This window comes from Physeter macrocephalus, chromosome 18 (assembly GCF_002837175.3).
Source record: "Physeter macrocephalus isolate SW-GA chromosome 18, ASM283717v5, whole genome shotgun sequence".
Classification (NCBI taxonomy): Eukaryota; Metazoa; Chordata; class Mammalia; order Artiodactyla; family Physeteridae; genus Physeter; species Physeter macrocephalus.
The window spans coordinates 103002195-103024794 of record NC_041231.1 but is presented as its reverse complement, the minus strand read 5'-3'; the positions used below and the strand labels follow the sequence as shown (position 1 = coordinate 103024794).

At 43.5% G+C, this 22600-nt stretch overlaps 2 protein-coding genes across 13 annotated transcripts in view; both read right to left on the bottom strand.

The window, feature by feature from the left end:
* BLOC1S5 (biogenesis of lysosomal organelles complex 1 subunit 5) overlaps positions 1 to 13003 on the bottom strand; it is a 120177-nt gene extending 107174 nt beyond the window's left edge. For all 10 annotated transcript variants that reach the window (XM_055080137.1, XM_055080131.1, XM_055080135.1 and 7 more), the window contains exons 1-2: positions 12841 to 13003; positions 8355 to 8437 (exon numbers count right to left, since the gene is read on the bottom strand). In XM_055080137.1, the coding sequence (XP_054936112.1) occupies positions 8355 to 8437; positions 12841 to 12970 (213 nt within the window). In that variant the 5' untranslated portion in view covers positions 12971 to 13003. The remainder of the gene's footprint in view (positions 1 to 8354; positions 8438 to 12840) is intronic.
* Positions 8354 to 22600, bottom strand: part of EEF1E1 (eukaryotic translation elongation factor 1 epsilon 1) — a 35807-nt gene continuing 21560 nt past the window's right edge. Inside the window, exons 4-7 of one of the 3 annotated variants that reach the window (XR_003676683.2) lie at positions 19079 to 19218; positions 16400 to 16512; positions 13331 to 13423; positions 8354 to 8437 (exon numbers count right to left, since the gene is read on the bottom strand). Coding sequence is in view for 1 of the 3 variants with exons in the window: in XM_007102164.3 (XP_007102226.1) it covers positions 19189 to 19218 (30 nt within the window). In the remaining 2 variants the exon portion in view is untranslated. Of the gene's footprint in view, positions 8438 to 13330; positions 13424 to 16399; positions 16513 to 18162; positions 19219 to 22600 lie in introns of those variants that run through there. The other 2 variants (XR_008615831.1, XM_007102164.3) reach the window with 2 other exon arrangements.

Here is a 22600-nt window from a genome sequence, read left to right as displayed (position 1 = left end):
AGACACATGCACCCCAATGTTCACTGCAGCACTATTTACAATAGCCAGGTCATGGACGCAACCTAAATGTCCAGTGACAGACGAATGGATGAAGAAGATGTGGTACATATATACAGTGGAATATTACTCAGCCATAAAAAGGAATGAAACTGGGTCATTTGTAGAGACGTGGATGGACCTATAGTCTGTCATACAGAGTGAAGTAAGTCAGAAAGAGAAAAAACAAATATCGTTTATTAACGCTTATATGTGGAATCTAGAAAAATGGTACAGATGAACCAGCTTGCAAGGGAGAAACTGAGACACAGATGTAGAGAACAAATGTATGGACACCAAGGGGGGAAAGTGGGGGTGGGGAATGTGTGGTGGTGTGATGAATTGGGAGATTGGGATTGACATATATACACTAATATGTATAAAACAGATAGCTAATAAGAACCTGCTGTATAAGAAAAATAAAATAAAATTCAAAAAAAAAAAGGGAGCATTTCAGAGATGGGCTGTGCACTTTCAACAGCATGCTGGCAACATTCCGTCTTCATTTATCAGCAGGAATACTTCCACAACGAGAAATTTCCCCTCGGCAACTATTTGGTTACTCTGAGACGTGCTCATATGAAAGGCAGAATAAAACATTTGATTATTTCTCTTTATTCACTAGTTTCAAAAATAATGGTTTGGTTCCCTAAATTCGCTAAAGGTGTTTTTTTGTATGTTTCCACACATTCCTATGACTCATAGGAATATTTGAACTTTTTAATCCATTGCAGTATTTGTCCTCACTGATGCTGAAATTATCCTATTTCCAGGTAGAGCCTATTTATCTTGGCTCTGGAATGCTTCAGTCCAAACCCCAGTGCTCCTTAGTAGCTTCTTTGCTTTCTAGTTCAACCTGATGCTCCAGGCTCTTCTTGTCCATTTCCTGACCCAGACCTGGAATCAGCAGGTCTCTAAACACCACTGGTATTTAGAGACTGAGCACTAAGGGTCAGTCATCATTTCTAGCCCTTTGAGTGGACAAGGCTAGGAAATAGGTATTTTTGTGAAAAGAAAAGAAACATCTTAAGTTCACATTCATAATCAAACTTAAATTCAGGGGACTTTCCTGGTGGCTCAGTGGTTAAGAATCTGCCTGCCAATGCAGGGGACACGGGTTTGAGCCCTGGTCCAGGAAGATCCCACATGCCGCAGAGAACTAAGCCCGTGCGCCACAACTACTGAGCCTGCTCTCTAGAGCCCGCGAGCCACAACTACTGAGACCGCGCACCGCAACGAAGAGAAGCCCCCGCTCGCCACGACAAGAGAAAGCCCGTGCACCGCAACAAAGGACCAACACGGCCAAAAATAAATAAATAATTTATTTTTAAAAAGCCCCTTAAATTCGGGACTACAGAATTTTTAATTATCCTCCTGTCTTTATGTTTCTTTTTCAATTCTCAAAATACCAACAGAGTTACTCATTTGCTTTATCACCAAGTCAATGAAATACCAGTGCCAGAATTAACAAGATGACTACTGAAAATAATTTCAGGTTTGTTTTTTTTAACTTTCTGTTCTGAAGGGTATTCCACTAGAAATGTACACAAATTACTGTGTTTTAAAGTTACCTGGAAGAATTTCTCTGCGTGGCAATGCCACCATCTAGAAAAATAGGTTTGCTTTTTTACATGTTACTTGATTTTTAGGGATTGCTCCTTAAAATTTAATTTTCTTTTAAATTATGTAAAATATTTACATGGCTCCCAAACTACATCTAAAAAAATATATATTCAAAAAAGTCTAGCTTCTATCACTATCTTTTGTATCCTGTTTCCTCTATCACTCTAATTATTTTTATATTTTTATACTGCCATCATCTTAACTATAAGGATATACATCCACATATATACATATGTATGTGCATGTATACAGACGTGTATATAAACATATATGTGTGTGTATATACACATATGTATAAATATATATATATATTTCAATTCCTTCTTAAACAGAAACATGATATACAGACTGTTCTTATTTCACTTTGAGTCATGCTGATTAACACACACACACCCACAACGTAATCTTTCTCTATGTGGTCATGCGGTCTATTTGTTCTCTCTTTTGGGTATCTCTTTCAGTATTTGTGTGTGTGTGTGTGTGTGTGGTACGCGGGCCTCTCACTGCTGTGGCCTCTCCCGTTGCGGAGCACAGGCTCCGGATGCACAGGCTCAGCGGCCATGGCTCACGGGTCCAGCCGCTCCGTGGCATGTGGGATCTTCCCAGACCGGGGCACGAACCCGTGTCCCCTGCATCGGCAGGCGGATTCTCAACCACTGCGCCACCAGGGAAGCCCTCTTTCAGTATTTTTAAAAGTTGGAGTTTTTGTTCTCATGGTTATGTTTACACTAATATTTCTTACAATACCCTGGTCTCCACTCTGGCTACTGTCTGTTGGTTCCCTACTCAAAGCAAGATTAGTATTAGGTGGTCACCTCTTCTGTCTCTAGCCTTTCCCTCTCCCTCTCCCTCAGAATCTAATCTGCAATAGCATCCTTTCCCTCCCAGTTAATACTGATAAGGCAACAAGTGAGGACAGTCTCCTTTTCACATGCCCTCCCCTCTCCTTCCATTTTCTGATAGGTTGTATCTACACGGGCAGAAGACAGAGCCACCGCATGTGACCTGGTTAGGCTGTCTCCCTTATAGCCATCGTTTAGCCTTAAATTTCACACTATAGTAAGTGAATTTGTACCGTCACCTCTCTAACAGCCCATTAATGACAATAATTAATTTAAACAACAAATAGGCCCATCTGGTATGTGCTTGTTTTTATGCTGATATTTTTGGCTAAGGTGTACGGTTGACACCTACTACAAAGGAAGGGTATAAACCAACATCTGTTTATTTGTTATATTAATATTATTTCTGGGGTGAAAATTCTCAGAGCAAAGCACAGCACCAATGAAGCTTGGTTTCTGATGTATAACACCCCATAAAACTACATATACAGTTAATTCTTCTCAAGTTGAAATTAATAACAAGTGCTCAGGTAATGTGCTTCAAGACAGTGCCTGGCACTAAATGCTTCAAAATGTTAGCAATTGTTCATAATGTTAGTACAGTCACTGTAATATTTACATTAAAGATGTAACATGATAGTATTAGAGAGGAAATGAGAGACCGATGTAATATATAAAATTTTCTTTCCATCACAAAATGGTCAGTCCCACACGTTTTTTTTCTCACAAGTTTTAAAACCGTTATCATACATACGTGAATCTATTACATGCCACATGGGATCGACTTCTTCCTGACATTTAATACTCTGACAGCTACTCTTACAACCTAACAAAAATGAGATCAGATGTCAGATGAAATTCTTGTCTGCTCTGCCTTTTAAGGGACTTTATCTTTTTATCAGTAGAACTCACATTCAGACACAGCAGTAAGAACCCTCACACCTCCTGTAACTACTGTACTTATTTTAACAATTTTTTTGGCCTCAATTTTAATCAACATTTCCTCCATTTTTTCCCTATTTCTCTAACATCTATTTTTCTTTCTTAGTTCAAATATCAGCCCCCCTTCTGAAGATTTCCCTCCCAGCTCAGTTGGGAGTTATCTCCTCTTCTGAGATTTCAATCACTTTGTGCTTATTTTATCACAATAATTTCACCATTACAATCTGTTCTCCCCAGACTGTAAATTCCTGAAGGCAGAGACGGTTTTGTATCTATTTTTGTATATCTGGTGTGACAGACAGCTCTGGATCCATCCCCCTCCTCTCCTCCTCTCCACACCCAAATACCACTTGGTGGTAAACCTGCGTGTAACAGACACAGCTAGCCGTCGCCCGCCTGCCGTCCTTTCTGCTGCATGAAGTGCACGCGCCATGGCTGGGCTCCCACAGCCACCCTGTGAACACGAGCCTGGGGTGAGCGCAGCACGGCAGGGAGGAAGAAGCAAAAGCTGGAGGAAGAGCTGACGTCCTGTGGCTGCCACACCAGCCCCAGGCTCTGGCTGCTGTGAGAGAAAAGCAAGCACTTAGGAAAGCCACTCTCCTCAGGTGTCTGTCACCAGTGACCAAACACCTTCCTTATGATACACCAAGGTATTGAGGAACCAGTCAATAAAGCAGTCAGAGACTGAAGTTTGCTAGAGATGAGTTCGTGCAGGACGGCACAGCCCCTAAGCACTTCATAAACACTGACCTGCACGGCCTCCCCTCTGTCCCACACGAGAGAGGCCCCAGCGTGTCTGCAGCTGGAAAGATAACAGTGCAGAAGATCATGAGCCTTTACTCGCTGACACAACCAGACAGGCTCACCGGAGGGGCCCTGCCGGGATCTCTGTTCATAGTATCTACTGGAATCGGGGGGAATAAAAGAGCTGTGTGCAGTTGGGAGCAAGACAGTCAACTATCCTGAAATACTAACAAACACAAAAAGAGAGCTTAAAATGTTATAATAGAATGTCGATAATTTAAGTAATGCTGCCACCGTGTGGCACTTATTCCCTTCTTTTAGAAAGAAAATTTTATAAAGAAAAAGATTATCACTGTCGCGTGCGTTAACTTTTAAAAATATGTAAACTATAAACGAGTTTCCTTTTAAATGCTAGCCAGTTTTTCTTCAAGTGAACCACATTTAAATGACCTAGAGAAGACAAAACTTAAGGACCTACTGTGTGGCACATGGAACCACATACAGTATCATGTAATAACCTGTAATGGAAAAGAACCTAAAAAAGAATATACATATATATGTATGGGTGTGCGGGTATATATATAGATGTATAACTGAATCACTCTGCTGTACACCTGAAACACTGTAAATCAACTGTACTTCAATTTAAAAAAAAAAAAGACGAAACGTGTAGGAAGCCCTGACAGCTCTGCCTCCCCGTTCCTCCGGTCCAGCTGTGCGACGCTGGGGAAAGACCACTTTTATTAGACAGAGGATGTTTTTATTTGGGCCAAGATAGAAAAGAACGGTAAGTAATGCACATATCTATTCAAATCTAAATCTCTAAAATGCTTTCAGCTTTTCTCTCGTAATTTGAGGGGAAAAGTTAGTGTGTAACAGACAGAAAAGGTAGCCAAGCGTGACGTACAGGAAAGCTTCCAGGAGACACTAAAAAAGACGGACCCGGGAGGTGACTGCCTGAAAGGACGGCATCAAGTACTTTTCAAGAGGAGTCATGTGACCAATCAGCTGGAGAGAGCGCAAACGCAGCTGATGAAATATTTTTGAGCCCTTCGGAGACCATTCTTCAGTGACAACGTGAGTCTGCCCTGCTGCATAAAGGCCGGGCCCCTGTCTGTCTTACTCAGGGATACAGCACTACTTCCTGACATGAGGTCTCACACAAAATAAGTGCTGAAGACATTTTGTTTCACTTTCTATAATAAGCTTACATCTGTCATACCCAGTGTGAAAATTTTATTCTTTAGTAAACATTTTCCAGAGATGTCTATGCCATTTGCTTAGCAAATCACTGTTTTCCCTAAAGATATCAAAAACTGAACCAAAACTCATTCAAAGCATTGCAAATTCTGAATTAATACAATTTTAATTTCATTTTACTTGCTCCCATCTTTCTCTTAATAAGTTACCAACACCTGCCTAACATCAACATACCAGGGATTTTAAAAAATGATACATTACTTAATCCTCACAAAAACCCTGCAGTATGTATTATTGTTTCCGTTTTAAAAAAGAGGAAACTAGGCCTTAATAAAGCAAATAATCACATCCAGGAAGAGGGATACCAGGATTTGAGCCCAGATATGTCACATGTCCAGCTCCAAGGCCCACGTTCTTTTACGCTTCAGCACAGCTCTGTCTCCAAAGAGACCTTGGAGGGCTGAACAACGCAGAACCCAGGTAACTGCTCTCCTCTCAGGCACACGCCCGTCTTCTCTCGGCCCCAGTTAACAGAGGTGTTGGCTTCAAACGGAGTGAGCTCTTCAATATAACATATTCCACAGCATAAATGTAGTAACACTTCTTTCATCATCCATTCAAGACTCAGTCTTGCTTGTACAGCCCTTTCACAGGAACCACCTACATTATCTAATGAGCGCTCAGCCACTAATCAGCTGTGTGACCTTCCACACATTTCTTTCCATCTCTGGGCTCAGTGAAGCCTGGTGCGGGGTGGGGTTGGATTAGAGAATCCATCTTAATTCCAAAATTCTATGCTTCTTTTAATATAAAGTAGGCCTTTAGAGATACATTTACAAACTTTTTAAAAATAAAAGCTATTTAGCATTTCAAATTAACCAGACTGGCAAAAAAAAAAAAAAAAAAAATAGATGACTTATGAAAGGATGTTGGAAAAGCCAGGTTTTAGGCCAAGCTCTGTTAATTGTGCTTTTGAATCATATTAAGTACCTACAATGCACAAGACATTCTTTCAGGCACTTTGAACACAACAGAGCATAAGAAAGGTAAGTGTCTATATTCTAGGAAGGACAACGGGCAATAACCAAGCAAAGAGTAAGGAAAATATAGGTAGTAATAAGAGCTCATGGAAGGCAGAATTCAAGATGGTCCCTGAGAGCACCACCCCTAGGATATACACACCTCTCAGTTATTCAGTCAAACACTAACTGAGGTGCTGTTGTTTAGCTATTCTGCAGGTCTACTTAAAGCCCCAAATCAGCTGACTTTAAGAAATGGAGATTATCCCTAGTGGGCCTGACTCCATCAGGTGAGTCCTTGACAGGGATGGGACTCTTCTCGGTGAGAGGTTTAAAGCATGAAAGGGAGACTTCTCGTATGTCTTTGAAGAAGGAAGGGGCCGTGTGGCAGGGAATATGGGTGGCCTCTAGGAGCTGAGAGCGGCCCCGGCCGACAGCAAGCAAGGAAACGGGAACTTCGGCTACCTGGGCAAGGAACTGAGTCCTGCCAGAATCCTGTGAGTCAGAAAGAGGATCCCAAGCACCAAATAAGAATGGAGCTTGGACAGCTCCCTGATTTTAACCTTGTAAGACCGTGAGCAGAGTCCCCACCATGCTGTGCCCAGACTTTATTCCCACTACTTTATTCTCACTAATTGAATTGTTAATAATCTTTACATAGCATGATGAGGGAATAGTCTATGGTTAATTTTCTGTGTGTGGGATAATTATTCTTACCCTACAACAGCAACAGTAATGATGACAAAGATAACTAACAGTTATTCCTAGGTACCAGAAAATATTCTAAGATACACACACCTTTAATCTTCACAATAACCCCGTGAAACAGATATTATGCAGATTTTGAGTCTCTTGAACCCAGAAATGGTGTCTAATGCTGCAGCTCTGTCTCTGTTTTGAATGCTCTGTACCACAGGCTTTCTGTACTTTTAAAGAGTTTATGGAAAGGTTCTCTCCTTTTAGCAGGTTTAGACTTCCTGCTTGGTTGGAGTCTCATTTGAAAATAAAACCCCAGGAATTCTCTGGCAGTCTAATGGTTAGGACTTGGTGATCTCACTGCCAGGGGGTTCAATCACTGGCTGGGGAACTAAGATCCTGCAAGCTGCAAGGCCAAAAACAGAAAAGAAAAAAGAAAACCCCAACTTCCACAAAATCACAAAACTGCCTGTGTAACATCATTTACCATCTACCCAGCAGCAGCTTGGGATGTTACTATTCAATGCACAGTGAACCAATTATACATGTGCAAAATCACAGTGAAACGAAACAGAATGGCAGGCTAGTGCATCAGGACTGTTGGGACATAGCACACAAGGTGGGGTGGGAGACGGTAAGGCCAGAAAGCTAGGAGCCAGGTCATAGAAGGATGCTGGGCTTTGTCCTGTAGACAGAAAATGATATCAAAGGTTTTTAAAAAGTTAACGTTAGAGCGCTCTGGCAGCAGGGTGAAGACTGGATTTGACTGGGTTGATAAAGCAGACATACCAATCAGAAAGGACAGAGATTTGTTAGGTAACATTTGGAAGGCTTGATCATTGAATGTAACCTAAAGGGGATGGAACAGCTAAGGGCGATTCTCATGTTTTAACTTGAGTGCTTTGGGTAGATGCTGCTGCCCCAAATGAGAAAAAAATATATAGAAAATGGGTCTGCGAAACTGACCCATTCATCTGTAAACTCATTTTTTTCATTATATCTCATTTTATACATGAAAACCTGAGCTCAACAGACAGTCACTATCCGAGGGCAGGCCCAGGACTGGAGCCTGCGGCGCCCGCTGCCCGCTCTCGAGCTCCCTCCATTCATGTCAAGGCCTCTGAATACTCTGTATATTTTATGAACACATGAACAGAAACCAGAGATTTTAAAACTAGGGAATTTCCCTTCCGTATATTAACACACTAACAATTAGGGCAGTCTTTTTACAAAATAGGTTTCAAATACTCACTTCAAATTCTTTCACAAAATAACGGGTTTCACCTTGGATAACTGGTCTGTGATCTAACAGCCTTGAATGAATTTCTCCAAGATCTGTAAAGACAAAATGAAATTCAAGGTCAGTCCATGCTAAGTGGCACGATCTCTAGCTTGTTTTACTCTTCCTGCTCCCCATAAACGTATGAAGGTTAAAATCCAGTTCAGACTATGGATTATCCAGTCAGTAAATTGGTAAAGTACTTTCGAGAGCAATTTGGCAATATCTAATAAAGTTGAAGACGGATACCTAGCAATTTCATGCCTAAGTATGTGCCCTAGAAAAACTCTTAAACAAAGGAAAGAGAAATGCATAATGTTTACTACAGCATGAATATATCAAAAGAAAAAAAAAGGGGAATGACCTAACATACCCATAGGATGGATATTACAAATCAGTGAGTGAAAATGAATACAGTGGGGTTACATTTATTAACAAGGATAAATCCCACAAATAAAATGTTAAGCAAAAAAGCAACTTTCAGAAGGATAAAGCCATTTATATAAACTTTCAAAATATGCAAAATCACTTCCTGTTGGGGCATATACAGAAGCCATAAAGCTATAAAGAAATGCACGAGAATGATAAACACCAAATTCAAGACAGCGGTTACCTTAGAGGAGGGAGGGCCGTGCAATGAGAGCAAAGGGCACGATGGGGCTCTTCATGTGTGTTTATTAAGATGGGTGGTGAGTGTTCATTGTAAGTCTCTATAAGTCATAATTAAGGAAAAAAAGTTCTGAATTTTAACTGTTTTTGGTGAGTCATCCCGGGGTATATTCTGCTCTCATACCACTTACCATATTGTCCTGAAATTTCCTCTCTACTCCAGTGAGTATCTCAGAGACCAAATTGTTTGTATCATCCACAGAGGGTTAACATACATTTTCCTATATGACTGAGAAGCTATTACACTGATTTTGGGATATCTGCGTCTGTGGCCTGATGTAATGGGGATTTACTTAGTCTTTGGAGAATTCAATACTGTTCAGAAGTGGATAATGATCACTTCTGAAACCCTGACTGCGCTCCAAAACTTAAGATGTGAAGATTAGGGGGGAAAAAAGATTCTGAAACACACACAACCACAGAAATTAAGCTGGTTTTGTAATAATATTATAACAACAAAACAAACACATTATAATAATTCATAGTTGCAGGTATCCCAAGGATTACAAATTCTCAGTTTAATAATGTAAAGGTAAGCCACATATTCCCACATAAACTCAATCCTAGCCCTGCTACAGGCAAAGCACTCTTGTTGTTTGTTAACAAGACAAAAGATATAATAATCCTTTGTTCTCCAAAGTTCATACTCTAACGTGGGAGTTAGACAATCTCTTCACACAAAAGATAGAAATAAACACTTCAACAGACTATGAGACAAGAAAAGAAAAGACACAGTAAACTGCAGATCTCTCATTATCTAATAAAGTTCTGGCCCTGAATTTGCAGACCTTTAATGTAGCATGTGGATCTCTTTGCCCATCATAAGGAACAATTTACTGCAGAGTTAATTTTTCTGGTAACACCCACATCGTCACCATTGTCACCTCACTGCTTCTCAAATCCATCCCTTCTGTTCCATCCTTGCCTGTCTTGGACTATTTCAACAGAGAGTCACACCCCTCTTCAACCCACTCCATGTACAGTCAATTCTGCTTATCTGCAGGACAGTAGGCCCTTTGTATTCTCTGATTCTGCAATTACAAATTCACTTAATAAAGTAGGCAAGTTCACAAATGGGCATCCTGCAAGATGAGGATCCACTGTACCTGCCTCAGTGCTCTATTTAAAACACAGATCTAACCACATGACTCTTGTACTTATTGTTGCTCCATAACAATATGGAACATTCAACAAGAAGTCCAATCTCCTTAAAAATGCAAGAATTCTTCTTCGATCTGATTCCCACGTGTAGTTTCCCAAACATGCCATGCTGACTCAGGCCTCCACACCTTTGATCCTGCTGTTCCAAACTAAGTCCAAAATATCCTTGTCCTCTTTTCTCAACTACTAACCCTTTACTCTTCAAGACTCAGGTCAGACACTCCATGCCCCAGGAAGCTCCCCCTGTCTCCTAACAGCCAACCACAGCCCAGAAAACCTCAAACACCTGGGGCCTAAGTATTGAAATCATTTATTTATATATTTCCCTTTCACTAGACCCTGGCAATAAAACTCGACACGTATATATTCACAATCGATAGTCTTCAAGTAAGATGAACTAAAAACAGATTTTCATAATGAAAATAGTAAATGGTTCCACAAAAAAACCCAAGGAGGTTCTAGACATATTTTGAATCATAACTCAATTTTGAATTAACCTGAAAAACTTCCTTTGAATTACCTTCTTTTAAAGAAAGTACTACATCTGAAACTAATATATTGTAAATCAACTGTACTTCAATTAAAAAAAGAAGTACTACATCAAAATCACAAACTTCTGTGCATCAAAGGACAAAATCAACAGAGTGAAAAGGCAACCCATGGAATGGGAGAAAATATATGCAAATCATGGCTGTAAAGTGGCTAATATCCAGAATAGAAAAAGACCTCCTACAATTCAACAACAACAAAACACACTACCTGATTAAAAAATGGGCAAAGGACTTGAATAGACATTTCTCCAAATAGGATTTACAAATGTCGAGTAGGCACATAAAAAGATGTTCAACATCATTAACCTTAGGGAAATGCAAATCAAAACTACAAGATACTGGGACTTCCTTGGTGGTCCAGTGGGTAAGACACCGAGCTCCCAGGTCAGGGGGCCCGGGTTCGATCCCTGGTCAGGGAATTAGATCCCATGTGCCGCAACTAAGACCTGGCGCAGCCAAAATAAATAAATAAATATTTAAAAACAAAACTACAAGATACTACCTCACATCCATTAGAATGGCCACTACCAAAGAAACAGAAAATAACAAGTATTGTTTAGGCTGTGGAGAAATGGGAACACTTGTGAACTGTTGGTGAGAATGTAAAACGGTTCAGCCACTATGGAAAACAGTAGAGTGGCTGCTCACAAAGTTACAAATAGATTTATCATTTGATCCAGCAATTCAGCTGTGGGTATATATCCAAAACAATTGAAAGCAATAACTTGATATTTGTACATCCATGCTCACAAGGGCCAAAAATGGGAAGCAAACCAAGTGTCCATCCATGGGTGAATGGATACCCAAAATGTTGGGGGGGGTGTCTATACAATGAAGTATTTGAATCATATTCAGCTTTAAAAAGGAAGGAAATTCCGACACATGCACGATTTTACTTATATGAAGTACCTAAAGTAGCCACATTCAGAAACAGAAAGTAAAATGGTGGCTGCCAGGGGCTAGGGCGGGGGAAAGGGGAGACTGGGGAGTCCGTGTTCAATGGGCACACAGCTTCAGTTTGGGAAGATGAAATAGTTATGGAGCTGGATGGTGGTGACGGTTTCACAACAACGTGAAACGTACCAATGCCACTGAATTGTACGCTAAAATATGATTAAGGGAAACTTTATACTCCATGTATTTTACCGTAATTTAAAAAAATTTAAGTAATAGTTCACTAAGATTGCACATGTAAACAATTATAATTAAGGCCTAACACCCATGCACTACGCCCACACTTCTAACTAGATTTGAGACACCCTGAATTCTACACAAACCTGACAGATACGGTTAAAATGCAATAGGCATGAACACGAGGATGCCACTCCCTGGGCAGTGCTGAAGGGCGCCGGAATCCTACAAGGGCTTCAACACTGCAAGACGGCAGGGCTGCCGGCAGAAACGAGAAGTTTAAGAGAGGACGGAGATGAGGCGGTGCGGTATTTAACTGGCAAAGATCTTCCCGCAGGCAACAGTTGTTGAGAGCTTGGAGAATCAAACCAATTCAGGTTCTGTGAGAATCCGGGCTACAGCTAGGTTGTGACCTTCTCCCAGCTCAAAGCAGACGGAACGAGTGGGCATCGGTACACGTGTTGGGGGCCTTTCGTGTTTTAAGATGCTTTCATGTTCTCTCGTTTCCACCTTGCACGACCCAGGAGCAGACAGGGTCAGAGCGAACGACCTAGGCACACACCTCCTAAGCGGCCTGCCTGGGTGCGCGGGCTCTTCCCGACTCCCAAGCTCAGGGCATCACAGGTGGGTCGCAAGCCCGCTTCCAGGGCAGCTCCACGCAGGGTCCCGGGCTGGGGGAGGGGAGAGGGCAACCCGACGGCTCCCGGCTGCGGCTTCTACGAGGAAGCAGGAGGGGCTGGGGCGGTTTGCTGTTACTGGGAGGCACCTGGCGTGGGGAAACAGGCGCCAATGCGCAAGGACCCCTCCCCCACCGACCCACCCACCGCAAACGCCAGGCCGCCCGGGAGCCGGGGTTCGACCTGGGGCTCGGCCCCGGGTCAGAGGACGCCGCCTGGGAGGTGGGGCTGCGCTGGGACCACCGGGCCGAGAGCCCTACTACTCCGTACCCTTGATAATGAGGTGGGCTGGCGAGCCCGCGGTCCCCAGCGAGTCCTTTTTCTTGCCGCCGCCACCGCCGCCGCCGCCGCCCGGGGCGGCCTCACAAACCACGGTGGTCTCTGACCCTCCGCCGCTCATCCCGGCCAGCTCCGCCCACCCGCGGCCGCGCTGCGCCTGCGCAAACCCACGCGGCCCGCTTTCCCCGCGCGGGGTTTTGGCGTCATCAAAGGGCATCGGGGAAGCTGAGTCTACCCAGCGGGCGGTTCCTATAAAGCCACTGTGGTGTGGCCAGGGACGTGAGCTTGAAGAAGCCGGTGCCGCCATGCTGGGTTAGGGCAGATGCTGCCGGAATAGGAAGGTGTCTGAAAGTTAGAGCTAAACTTATTCCTCCCTAAACCTGCTGGAATTTATCGTGGTTTAGAGAGGTTGGCGGAGAGGGGATCTAGTCATAGATGAATATGAATAATAGTGGTGTAAATACATTATCTATATTTTTACCTGCCACCAGTATTTAATGGAGGTTGTTGACGTGCGTGCTTTGCCACATTTTCTCATCATGGCAACTGCGGGAAACAGTTTTGTCATTTCTTTCTAACAAAAGAAGAAACAGGATTAAGTAATTTGCCCAAATCACTTCTCAGACTCATTCATGCCCATGTAAAGAGCAAAAACGTCTGTTCTTGGCATTTGTATTTACAGAATCTCAACCAGTTGTTATAGGGGCTAAGATAAAATAAATGCATGTAATTATGGAAGGGACCATAATTTGCTAGGCTGCTTTGATTCGTAGCCCTGAAGAGACAAATCTGGTGCTGACAGATTTGTATCTAGTGCTGCGGTTTGGTAAACTCCTTAGAGTTGAGTTGATCATGTATTCTCAACAAGTTGCCATTCCCTTCCTGGCACAGGCCTTCCCCCATAGCCTCTGCTTTAGCTCCTCTCTGAAGTACCTAGATAATAGTAATTGATGCAGTTTTTCTGAGGTGTTTCGCAGATGTGAACCCACCCCCACCAAATGGAAGATGTTAACTACTTGATGACTCTGAGCATGTAGCCCCAGGCCTCCCGGAGCCTAAGGACTGATAAAGTTAACCCCTGTGACACCACCCTGTTCCTTCATCATCAGCCGATCAGAGTATTGTGCACGATCTGATCGCGTATCCTGCAGACCCCTCCCCCGACCTTGCACTTGGCCTTTAAAAATGCTTTGCCGAAACCCTTCAGAGAGCAGGAGGCTTTTTAGGACATGGGCCACCTTGTCTCCTTGCACGGCCTTGCAAGAAACCTTTCTCTGCTCCAAACGCCGACGTTTCAGTTTGTTTGGCCTCACTGTGCGTCGGGCACATGAACTTGCGTTAATATTTGTGCCTGTTCAAACGACAGACGGTGCAACTTTGCAGTGACTCCTTCATCTCCTGTGTTCACCCAGCGGTTCTTTCTAAGAATCATCTCTTAATCTCTCCCTTCTCCCTCCTCTCTTCCTGCACTGTCCTTACCCTCAAGGGTCTCTCAGTCACCAACATTTACAGTCTAGGGCCTTGTATATGATAGGATGGAGGAAAGTGCAGCACATGTGTGGGACACCTGGGGGCAGGAGGTGGCCAGGAACGACTTCCCAGAGGAGGTATATTTTATCTTCAGACCTGAAATGTTGTGTAAGTCACGTGGGGTGCGGTGAAGATGGAACTTGGGGTTTTCTAGCACAGGAATAACAAAGAGGCATAAAATAGATGAATTCATAAATACAATGTGAACTTGGTTAATTGCACGTTATTGGGTCCGGCTTCTAACCTTTTATTTCCCTCGCTTTGGCATTAACCTCTAGAAAACGTAATTATTTTTAAAGTCCCTCATTATCCTCCCCACTTCTAGGCACTTTTCGTATTCAAGTTTTCTTCTGCATCTGCCAGACTAAATCTTCTCGAAGCTTGTCTTCTTAGTTTCTTTGAACTACTGAAAAACCTGGGAAGACTTGATACTGAGCAGGACACTGTGGGGCTCCTGGGCACAAAATTCTGTGTCCCTCATTTCTCGATTACAGAAAATGGGCTTCATTCAGCCTCCATGACCTTCCCAGAGTTCCAACTAGCAGGTTCAAACAGTTGCTAATTAGGGAAGGGAGGGGATGCGGAGACAAGGGAGGAACAGTGAAAAGAAACAGTAGTGTCAGAAGTTCCTTAATGATCCAGTGGATAGGACTCGGTGCTTTCACTGCAGTGGCCTGGGGTTCAATCCCAGGTTCCCCTGGTCTGGGAACTGAGATCCCGCAAGCCACGCAGTGTGGCCAAAAAAAAAAAAAAAAAATAGTGCAGCCTTGGGGCAGGGATACATAACAATATCTTTGCAGATACTGAAACCCCTACCAGGAGGGAGAAATTAACCGTAATAAGCACGTTGACCCCAGACCATTTAGAACCAGAAGGTTGACCATGCTGACTCCCACTTACTTCCCCACCAACCAGTCAGAAGAATGTCCACGAGCTGATCACGCCCTCTTTGAATCATTACTATAAAATTTCTCACTACCCCCTCTAGATTGGGACACACAGTTCTGAGAGCAGGAGTCTGCTGTGGCTACCTTTGCCTGGCAAAGCAATAAAGCTATTCTCTTCTACTTCACCCAAAACTCTGTCTCCAAGATTTAATTTGGTGTCGGGGTACAGAAGCCAGATTCGGCTTCAGGCTCCCTCTAGTACAGTGAGATTGATACTTCTCCCACATTAACATGGCTGCTAAAATTGCAGATTCTGGGTTCTGCCTCCCCAGATTCTGTTTCAGTAGTTCTGGGGTAGCTGCTACCTCCCCATACGCAATTGCCAGTTGATTATGATATAAGAATTCCAGGGCTTCCCTGGTGGCGAAGTGGTTGAGAGTCCGCCTGCCGATGCAGGGGATGTGGGTTCGTGCCCCGGTCCGGGAGGTTCCCACATGCCGTGGAGCGGCTGGGCCCGTGAGCCATGGCCGCTGAGCCTGTGCGTCCGGAGCCTGTGCTCCGCAACGGGAGAGGCCACAACAGTGAGAGGCCCGCGTACTGCAAAAAAAAAAAAAAAAGAAAAAAAAAAGAATTCCAGGTGCAGTAGTTAAGACTTTGGAATCAGACAGAACTGGGTTCAAATTCTGACTGTGCCACTTGCCTGATGTTCCTTTTCTACAGAATAGCAGTAAGATATCCATATTATAAAGTTGTGATGATTAAAGAAGATAATACCTGTAAAGTACTTAGAACAGTGCTTGGCACAGCAAATGCTCAAAAAATACTATTTCAATAACCTCCTCTATCTCCTTTTCAAGCCCTGTATAATCTGCTTTCTCCCAATCCACCTTTATTTGCCACCACTATAATGTCTTGCATGTGTTTTGAGCTTTACAATTTATAAAATGTCATCACACATAACATACCATCTTCTCATTAATCTAGTTGGGATAAATATTAAAATACCCATTTTCAGATATAGAAGCTAAGGATCAGAGAATGCGGGAGAGTCTCTAAGATGGCTGCGATGTTTCCTCCCTTCCCACCCATCAAGAGATGGAGTTTGTCTCCCCTCCTCTGGAGTATGAACTGACCTTGTGACTTGCTTTGATGGGTAGAACATGGTGGGCCTTAAGTCACCTGGCAACTTCTGCTTTTGCTCTTGTCAGGAAGTCTATCTAGGCTGTCCTGCTGGGTAGAGGCCATGCTGTGGAGAAGCACGGGAAGATGAGACATCCCCTGTAGAGAGAGGCTTTATAGGTGAGAACGGAGGCCCCCTAGCAGCCAAGTGTGAGGGAGGCCTTCTTGGATCTTTCAGCCCAGCCATCAGCCAGCTGAATGCAGTCCCATGAACTGCAATGGAGTGGATACCACCACATGAAGCCAGAAAACTGCCTAATCAACCCACAGTGTTATGGAAACAGGAGGGAAGGGGGCAGGGCACAACCTCTAAAAGAATGACATAGCCATTGAGGATATGACAAAAACTGGCTAGAAACCATTAGGTCAAAGATGGCGGAAGAGTCGACTTCCAGTGGACCTTGAGCCTCATTATACGCTCATTGTAATACATCAGCTAAATGACACACCCACCAGCGCCATGACAGTTCTGAGGCTGATGATAAAAGGCCAAAAAGTGGGCGGTGGCCCAAGTCCTGGAAATCCCCGCCCCTTCCCCAAAATAGTTGGAATAATTCTCCCACTCGTTAGCCTATGAAATTACCCAGCCCATAAAAACTAACCACCCCATATTTCGGGGCCTCTTGACTTCTGAGATGGCCCACACGGTCTGTGAAATGTGTTTCTCCCAGCACCACTCTAGCCTTTTGAGACAGCCCGCATTCTGTCTATGGAATGTGTACCTCCCTAAATAAATTCATTTCTTACCTATCCCTTTGTCTCTCACTGAATTCTTTCTATGCTGAGACATAAAGAACCTGAGCTTCATTAAGTCCTGAGACCAGGTGTGTGATTTCAATGAAAACAGTGGGTTCCACGTCCCAATCTGAATTGTGCGGTTTCATTATGAGAAAAAATAAATTTTTGTTGTTTTAATCCACTAAGGTAGGTGTGTGTGTATGTGTGTAAATTATGCCCACCTCTTATAGAAAGGATTTCACGTGGCTTACAATCATCTGTAAATGTACTCCCACAAGATGGTACCATAGTGATCAAACAGCAGAACCATGGTCAGAGCCCTGGTCTATGGACTTCAAGCCTGGTGCATTCTAAACCAGCAGAGCTCCATCAGCTGGGGGCGGCGGGGGGTGGGGACGTGGTCTCTCCACTGCGTCATGACTGTGCCAGACATTATTTCTGCCTCTTTCTTTTTAGACACCCGCTTCCTGGAATGTTTTCCTTGCCCCTTCTGCCTGTTCAATGAATTGAATCAACTTTATTTTTGTTGTATAATAAAGAACTTGGCTGATCCTTGTCCCTGGTTCCTGGAAGATAACCTCTAAATCCTTGGCATTTCCCAAGTGATGGGAGTGGCTTTGTTATTCTTGGTGGCCGGAGGTTATGCTAAAGCGCTCACTCTTAGGGTCCCGGGATGGTTTCAGGATGGGGGCTGGCCATGCATGAAAGACCACCATGTGATTAAAGGATTGAGGCTTTGAGCCATGTAATATCAGCTTGACTTCTGGCGAGGAGAGCGGGCTGGAGTTCAGTCATGTGGGCAATGATACATCAACCATGTCTTCACAGTGAAACCCCAGTAGAAACCGTCTGGACAGCCCGGGTGACCTTCCTGGTTGGTAGCCATACTTTAATGTGCCAAGAGGGTGAGGCAAACTGAGGACCCAGAAGCTTAGTGTTTGGGACCCTCCCAGACCTCGCCCTATGCATCTATTCATTTGGCTGGTCTTGATTTTTATCATTTACAATAAAATTGTAATCCTAAGTACAGCACTTTCCTGAGTTCTGTGAGTCATTCTAGTGAATTATTGAACCTGAAAGGGTAAAGTGAGACCTCCTGACATTTGTAGACAGCTGGACAGAAGCTCAGGTGGCCTGGGAACCGCCAGAGCTTGTGGAGCCTTCTGGAGTCTATGAGGTCTGGGCTAACTCTGGGATCAGTGTCAGAACTTGCTGCAACTGAACAAACACTTACACGGCACTTACGACAGGCCAGCTAATGTTGTAAGCGCTCTACACACGCTGATCCAGTGAGGGTTCATGGCAGTCCTCTGAAGTTGGAAGCATTATTACTCTCCTCATTTGACAGGTGAGGAGGCTGAGGCATAGAGAGGCTAAATGCCCAGCTGGTTTGGGGCAGAAACAACCTGGTCCCTGCGTACGTGTTTAAGTGTAGGTGGCGGATAAAGAGAAAGTAGGGGAGGGTGATCTGGAGAGAAGGAAGAGGGAAGCCATACTACCTCTAACTGGCCTTTTCATTTCCTCATTCAAACACGTTTAACAAATATGGATTGCGCACTTTCCGTGTGCCAAGCGCAGTGCTAAGGGCTGGGATATAGCACTGACCCAGCCTTTTCCTCCCCTCACGGAGGCGACATCTACCAGAGGGGACAATATTAAATCCCTATGCAATGACTTTCCTGCCATTCCGTTGCTTACAGCCTGTAGATACACGTTCCAGCCGTTTGATTGTTTTGTTCCACCCAGTACTGCGTTGCGTTGTTCTCTGGGATGGTCAGGTCCAGAGTATACCTCCGTTTCTTTCTCCTCTTTTAGAGAAATCTTTAAGCTGCAGCTCAGACAGCAAAGAGCAACTGAAAGAAAAGTTCCAGTGGCAGAGCCCTCCTGCCAGATACCTTGGGCTGGGGTCCAGGCTGCTCTGTGTCCTTGCTCTTTGACCCATGGAATCTCAGAGTTTTGAGGACAAAAAGGACTCTGTCATCTCCCTGAAGGGCTTGTGTTTTCTCTAGTTGTCTCTGGATTGATGAGACGTTTCCTGTATTATTTAAATAAAACTTTTATTGAGATAATTGTAGATTCTCGCACAGTTGTAAGACATAATACAGAGATGCGTCATACACTTTGCCTGATTTCCCTCCGCTGGTAACATTTTGTAAATGTGAATATCATAACCAAGATATTGACATTGATACAGTTCATCAATCCTATTTAGATTTCCCTAGTTTCACCTGTACTCGTTGTGTGTGTGTATTATGTTCTGTATAATTTTATCACATGTGTAGGTTTATGTACCTGTCAGCACAGTCAAGATACTGCACAGCTCCAGAGCCATAAAGATCCCCCTTGGCACCTTTTTGTAACCACACCTACCTTCCTCCCTGCCCTACGCCATCCCCTGGCAACCTATGATGTATCCTCCATTTCTAAATCATTGTCATTTCAAAAACATCACCTAAATGGAATCATACACAAAGCACTTCTCCTGTGTTAAGAGTAGCTGTTCTCCCCTGCACAGCACTCTATGCTTGATCTTTTTCTAGAGACTCTCAGTATCAGACACTTCTAAACCATGAAATGGTAAAGGGATTTTGCCAATTACTGTGCTTCTTGAGAGTTAAGGCATCTGAAACATGGAAATAATGCTAATTTAGAAGAAGTAAATTTCTGACTTCAGGGTAAATTATTTGCTAACTCCTTATTGAACCTTATAAAAATTAGAAAATAAAAATAAAATATGTATTTAATTACATGCCTCTTGAGAACAAAATTAAAGCTCATTTCTTAGTATAAGCCCATCAAGGTTAAGCATAGCTGCGCGAGTGGGCTCCTAAATTTATTTTGCTTTTTATCAAATCCACTTCATGAGATTTCCTCTGGATATTTTCTATTGGCGTTACTGTTTATCCTTTCTGGTCTAACCTATTTTTGAAGTGGGTTAAAAAATTAAAAATGGAAGAAACTGATGAAAATAAAGGAGGGGAAAAGATTAGACAGTCTTTTGGGGTAAAATACTAAATATTACTGTGTGTTAATCATATGAAGTTTTGGAAATGCCTCTGGCACGCTAAGCCCAGAGGCTGTGTGGTATGAAATAACGCGCTGGGTATTGGCATTGGCAGCGACTAGGCAGCGACTTTACAGTCCTGGACTGATCCTTCCTGGACTGAATCCTGCTTGCACTCCTTAGAGCTGCTTCCCGTGTAGCTCCACCACTTGGAGAACAGGCAGTGCTTTACCGCGAGAGCTGCCACAGAGAGAAACTCCTGGGACAAGAGCCAACCAATCAGAACGCAGGATGCTCCATCACCGGGTTAGGCCCACCTCCAGAAAACTGGACTTAGCTGTGCAAAAAGACAGGAGCAAGAGTTTTTGGATGAGTGCAGCGGCTCTGTGTCTGACTGTCACCCAAGCTTCGGACAGGTGTAGTATAATGGTTCTCATGGTGGGGTCACCACACCAGACCTCTTGAATCAGAAACTCCAACGGGGACCCAGCAATCTGTGTTTTGAGAAGCCTCAGGTGATAACCACTCATGCTCAAGTCTGAGAACCACTGCTTTCATGTAATGTCTGTCACACATGCCTCAAACTTCTGACAATGACAGTCAACTCTACATTTCTTTCATCTAAGTCTCAGGGCTCAAGTCAAATGCCAAACAGTCAGGAACTGGTAAGGTCAACCAGAGGGTTAAGCATTTCTAAGGGTTTTTAAGATAAGGGTGTGTGCGTATCTGTGTGTGTGTGTGTGTGTGTGTGTGTGTGTGTGTGTGTGTGTTGCAGGAGATTGGGAAAACTGGGGAAGTGGAGGAAGGATAACCCACCTTGCATGAACAGACTGGTTCATGGACTGCACCAAAGAAACTTTGGAATTTGTAATCAGATGGCTGGAAGTTTGTGGTCTTGGTCAAAGCAGGCCTGGGGCCTTGCTGTTTAGAGCGATGTTTTGTCAGGTTAGTTGTGTGGCTACTGTAGTTCAAGCTTAACTTGGACAGACAGGCCTGCCAGGCACAAATTTCTCAAGCAGATGATGTTCGGGAAGGCAAAAATTATCCACGGCAAGACCGCGAGGACAGATGACCCTTAGCAGAAATGGCAAGCCAAGTCCGCGGGATCTCTAATACAACTGGCCAGCCCTAGGGGCCCAGCCTCTCTGAAGTGGAACAGACAGCACAGATGAGCCATCAAATAAACTCGCCAGGCTGGAAGAGATGTGACGCTTTCATTCTCCCCACAAAGAAACGGAAGTGTAAAAGATGAAAATATTCCTAAAGGAATCACGATAATGGAAGAAGAAACCCTTGAGACATAATAGCAAAAATGGCCAACATCTCAAATTCTCCTGACTCCCTGTCTCCCTTCTTTTGGCCTCTCTCGTAAGTGAAAGATGAGTTTTGCTAGATAAGGTAGCAGTTGGAATTAGTTTCATTCGGCGGCGGCAGGGAGAATAAAGGAAGAGCCTGCAGGAATATGGGCTCCAGCAACAAGTAATCATTATTACAAAATCAAATTCCCCATCTCATCTCTGATATGCCTGTATGTAACCCTAGAGCTGGGCTTCAGTGTTATAAATCCAGCGTACAAGACATGGAGCAGATAGAGCCCCTTGTGTATCGAAAAGCTCTGGCCAGCAAGAGCGATATATGATAGCAAATTTCTCCCCACTGTTTTTTCAATAAAATTCACCCAGAGCTCCAGGAAGAGTTGGGAATGTAATTCAGCTTCAATAAATCAAGAGTAAAATTAAGATGGCCAGATATGTGGCAGCCTACTCAGGTGTACGGAGAATTTCAAATTTAGTGCCCTGGTAATGGGTAGGAGCAGGTTATCTCATTATGGAGAGAAAGAAGAAATATCGTTCTCTGGAGCTATAAAGCTAAATGCTCGAATCCACAAAACCACCACATCTCTGCCAAAGCTAGATTAATATTAAAGTTCGTGTAACATCTGCCTTTTTTTTTAAAGGAATGAAGTGAAATGATAGAAAAAACATACATAAATGAAAAAGCTGTACTTCACAATCATTCTAATTTGACTCCTTGTCAAGAGTTGTGTATTTTATCTCTCGGTGTGATGTACGTGTACCTGAGTGCAATAGAGTTCTATTCTTTCCTAACAATATCTCTGCCTAAATTTTTATCAACACGTCTTGAAGCTATTCTGGAAGGACTTTTAGCAGGGCTCTCACACGACGCACCAGCAGTGGGTGATCTGCCCATTCTTTCCACTCCTACCTTCCTGCCTTGGTCCCTGTGGTAAACCTAATGTGCCCATTACAGACTGTGGTGACTACAGATTCAGGTTTAACTTGGGGGAGCCAATGGGGGACCTACATGCTTAACAGGGAGTAAAAAGGAGCATGCCCACACATCTGTTAAAAACCTCCGTGCAGTGATGTTATGCTGAATCTGGATGGGGATG